The following is a 3073-nucleotide window of genomic DNA, read 5'->3' on the forward strand; positions in this document are numbered from 1 at the left end:
TTTCTTTTTGTTTCTGCCTCTCCCTCGCTCTGCTCCCCCCTCTTGCCTCCCTCCCGCCCTTGCCCGCCCTCTCCGCCGGTGGCGCCCCCGCTTTGCGCCCCTTGGCGTTTCGTGCTCTGGCTCCCGCTTCTCCCCTTCTGCTTTCGCCGCGGCCCCCCTGGCTCCCCTCGGCCTTTCCCCGCGCTTGGCGCTCCCCCTTTGCTCCCCCCCTTTCTGCCTCCCTTTCCCTGCTCTGGCTGCTCCTGTCCCCTTCGCCTGCCCTCTGGCTTCCTTCCTCTTTTGCCTTCTTTTCCTGCCTTGCCGGTGCCGCTCCTCCCCCCCCCTTCCCGGCCTTCCCTGTGGTGTGTTCCCGTCTGCCCCCCCCCGGGGTTCCTGCCGCCCCCTCCCGTTGCGCGCCTTCCCCTTTTCTTTGCCCGCTTCCGCGCCGGCTTGGCTCTCTTCTCTCCCTTCTGGCGCCTCCCCCCCTGGCCTCCCTTCCGCCCCTGTTTCCTTGCCCCCTCTTTCCCCGCTTCCCGGGCGGCCCCCCTTCGCCCGGCCCTCTGTGGTCTCCGGCCCCCCCTGGCGCGTCCTTGTCTGCCTCTTGGGCGCGTTTCCCGTTCTGTGCCCGCTGCCCCCCCCCTCCCCTCCGTGCTCCCTTCCTCCTTCCGTCCTTTTCTGCCGGCCTTTTTCCCCTGGCTCGCCGCCTGCTTGCTGCCGCCCGGGGTGCTTTCGTTGCCCCGCCCCCCGCCGCTGCCCGCCCTCTCCTTGCCCCCCTGGCTGCCCCTTCCCCCGTTTGGCCCTCGCCTCGTCCCCCCCGTCTCCGCCCGTGCCTGCGGTCCCTCTTTCTGCTCTTGCCCCCCCCTTTCTGGTTTCCCTCCTCTTGTTCGTCCCTTCGCCGTCGGCCCTCTGCCCCCTGTCCCCGCCTGTGGCCTTTGCTCGTCGTTGGGCCCCCCCCTGCTGCCTGCCCCCTCTTCCCGCGCCTCTTGCCCCCGTCCCCCTGGCTGGCGGTTTTCCTGGCCCCCCTCCGGTCCGTCTGCTCCCTTTTCTCCTCCCTCTCCTCCTGGCTGGCGGGCTCCCCCCCCCTTCGCTCTGGCCCTCCCCCGGGCCCCCGTTTGTTCCGCCTCGTTCCCCTTTCCCCCGTCTCGCCCCCCTTTCCTTCCCGCCCCCCCCGCCCCCCGCTCTCGCTCCGGTCTGCCTCTCGCCGCTCTTGTTCCCTCTCTTGCTCCTCCCCCTTTGCCGTTTCCCCCGCCCCCCCTCTTCCCCCGCCCCCCGGCTCGTCTTCCCGCCCCCGCTCGTCTTCCCCCTTGGCCGCCCCCTGGCCCCTCGCCCTCCGGTTCGTCGGTTGGCCGCCCCGCGTTCTGGCCCCCTCCCCTCTCCCCCGTTGTTCCTCCCCCGCGCCTGTCCGTGCCTTCCTGTGCCCGTCTGTCGCTGGCCCCGCCTGTTGCTTTGCCTCCGGCCCTCCGTGCCGGCCTCCTTGCCCCCTCCCGCGCCGTCCCCCGGTCCGCTTTCTTCTTTTTCTGCTTCTGCCCCGTCCCCCCCTTTCCTCCCGCTCTTTTCGCCCCCCTCCGCGGCCCCTCCCCTCCTGCTCTGTCTGCGCCCTTTCGTGCCTGTGCGCTCCTCCCCCCTTTTCGCTTCTCTGGCCCCCGTCCCTCGCTCTGCCCCTTTTCTCCCGCGGTCCCCCCTCCCCCCGCCTCCTGCCCGCCTTGCGGCCGTGCCCGTGCCCGCGCCTGTCTCTCTGGCTCGTCCCCGCCCTCTTCCTGCCCCGTGCCCCGCCCCGGTCTGTTTCCTCTTCCCTGCCTGCTCCGTGGGTGCCCTTTGCCCCTGCTCTGTTCGCTTTCGGCGCTTCTCTTCCTGTCCTGCCCTCTTCTGTTTCTGCTTCTTTCCCTCTTGGCCCCCTGCCTCCCTCTCGTCTCCTCCTTCCCTTGGCTGCTGGCTCTCCTCCCTCTCCTCGGGGTGTTGCGGCTTTGCTTGTTGCCGTTCCTCCTTGGTTTTTCCTGCTGCTTTTTCTGTGCTTGCTCTGGCCCCTCCTCCCTCTTTTTTCGGCCGGCCCTTCTTCCCCCTGCCCCCCCCCTTGCTCTTCCTCGTGGTCTGCTTCCTCTGGCGTCTCCTGGTCCCCTTGTGCCTTTTCCTCTTTCTGCTCCCCTGCCCTCTCCTCGTGCTGCTCCTTTTGCCCTTTTTGTTGCTTCTTTGCCCTTTGTTCCCTTTGCTGCCCTTGCTTCTCCTGCCCCCGCCCCCCTCCTCCCTCCTCTTTGCGTCCTCCTCTGCCTGCCGGGCCTGTTTCTTTGCCTCCTCCTCCTCCTCGCCGGTCCTCCCCGCCGCTGGCCCTTTCCCGCCCTCTCCTCCGTCGCGCCCCCGCCGCTCCCCCGGCGCTGCTTGGGCGGCCCCTCCGGTGTGTTTGTTCCCTTCTTTTTCTTTTCTTCCCCTTCTCCTTCCCTCCCCCTTTTTTTCTGTGCTTTTTTTGTTCCCCCTTGGGGCCCCTGTTGCTCCTCCGTGTGGGGCGGGCTTTCGTTTTCTTCTTTGTTTGCTTCTGTCCCCCTTTTCCCCTTTCCCCCTCTTTTCCTCGTCTTTCTGCCCCTCCGTCTTCTTTTGCCCCCCCTTCTTTCCTTTCCTCCTGCTTGCCTCCCTCGTTTGGCCCCTTGTGCTTCGTTTGTTCGCCTTTCTTGTTTGCTCTGTCGTGGCTCTCTTCCGTCCGCCCTCCCCCTGTGCGTGTTTTGCGCCCTTGCCTGCCCCTTCGGTCTTCTTTCTTTCTCTTGTGTGCTTTCTTCCCTCCTTTTGTTTCTCTCGCCCTTGCCTTGCTTCTCTTTCCCGCTCCTTCGCCCCTGCCTGCTTCCCGTGTGCTTCCGGCCCTTCTTTGCTTTTGCGCCTCCCTCGCCCCCTCCCGGTTTGTCCTCTGCTTTCTTTCCCTTGTTCCCCCTTTGCGCTTTCTGGCCCTTCTTTTCTTTCTTTGCCCCCCTTCCCCGCCTTTTCTCTCTCCCCCTCTGCCTTCCCCCCGCTGCCTCCCTCGTGGCGCCCCTTTTGGCTTCTTCTTGTCCTCTCCGTGCGGTTGTGCGGCTCCGTGTGGGGGCGCTCCCTTCTTTGTTCCTCTGCTTGCGCG

At 67.1% G+C, this 3073-nt stretch overlaps 1 protein-coding gene across 1 annotated transcript; it reads right to left on the reverse strand.

Annotated features, from left to right (window-relative positions):
• Positions 1 to 1429: 1429 nt before the first annotated feature.
• Positions 1430 to 2869, reverse strand: LOC109191051 (ABC transporter F family member 4-like; the record flags this gene model as incomplete). The annotated part of the gene is made up of 1 exon (XM_019341632.1): positions 1430 to 2869. A coding segment is annotated over one exon (1440 nt), but the record flags the coding sequence as incomplete, so codon positions are not given.
• Positions 2870 to 3073: the final 204 nt, after the last annotated feature.

This window comes from Ipomoea nil, unplaced genomic scaffold (assembly GCF_001879475.1).
Source record: "Ipomoea nil cultivar Tokyo-kokei standard unplaced genomic scaffold, Asagao_1.1 scaffold1614, whole genome shotgun sequence".
NCBI lineage: Eukaryota > Viridiplantae > Streptophyta > Magnoliopsida > Solanales > Convolvulaceae > Ipomoea > Ipomoea nil.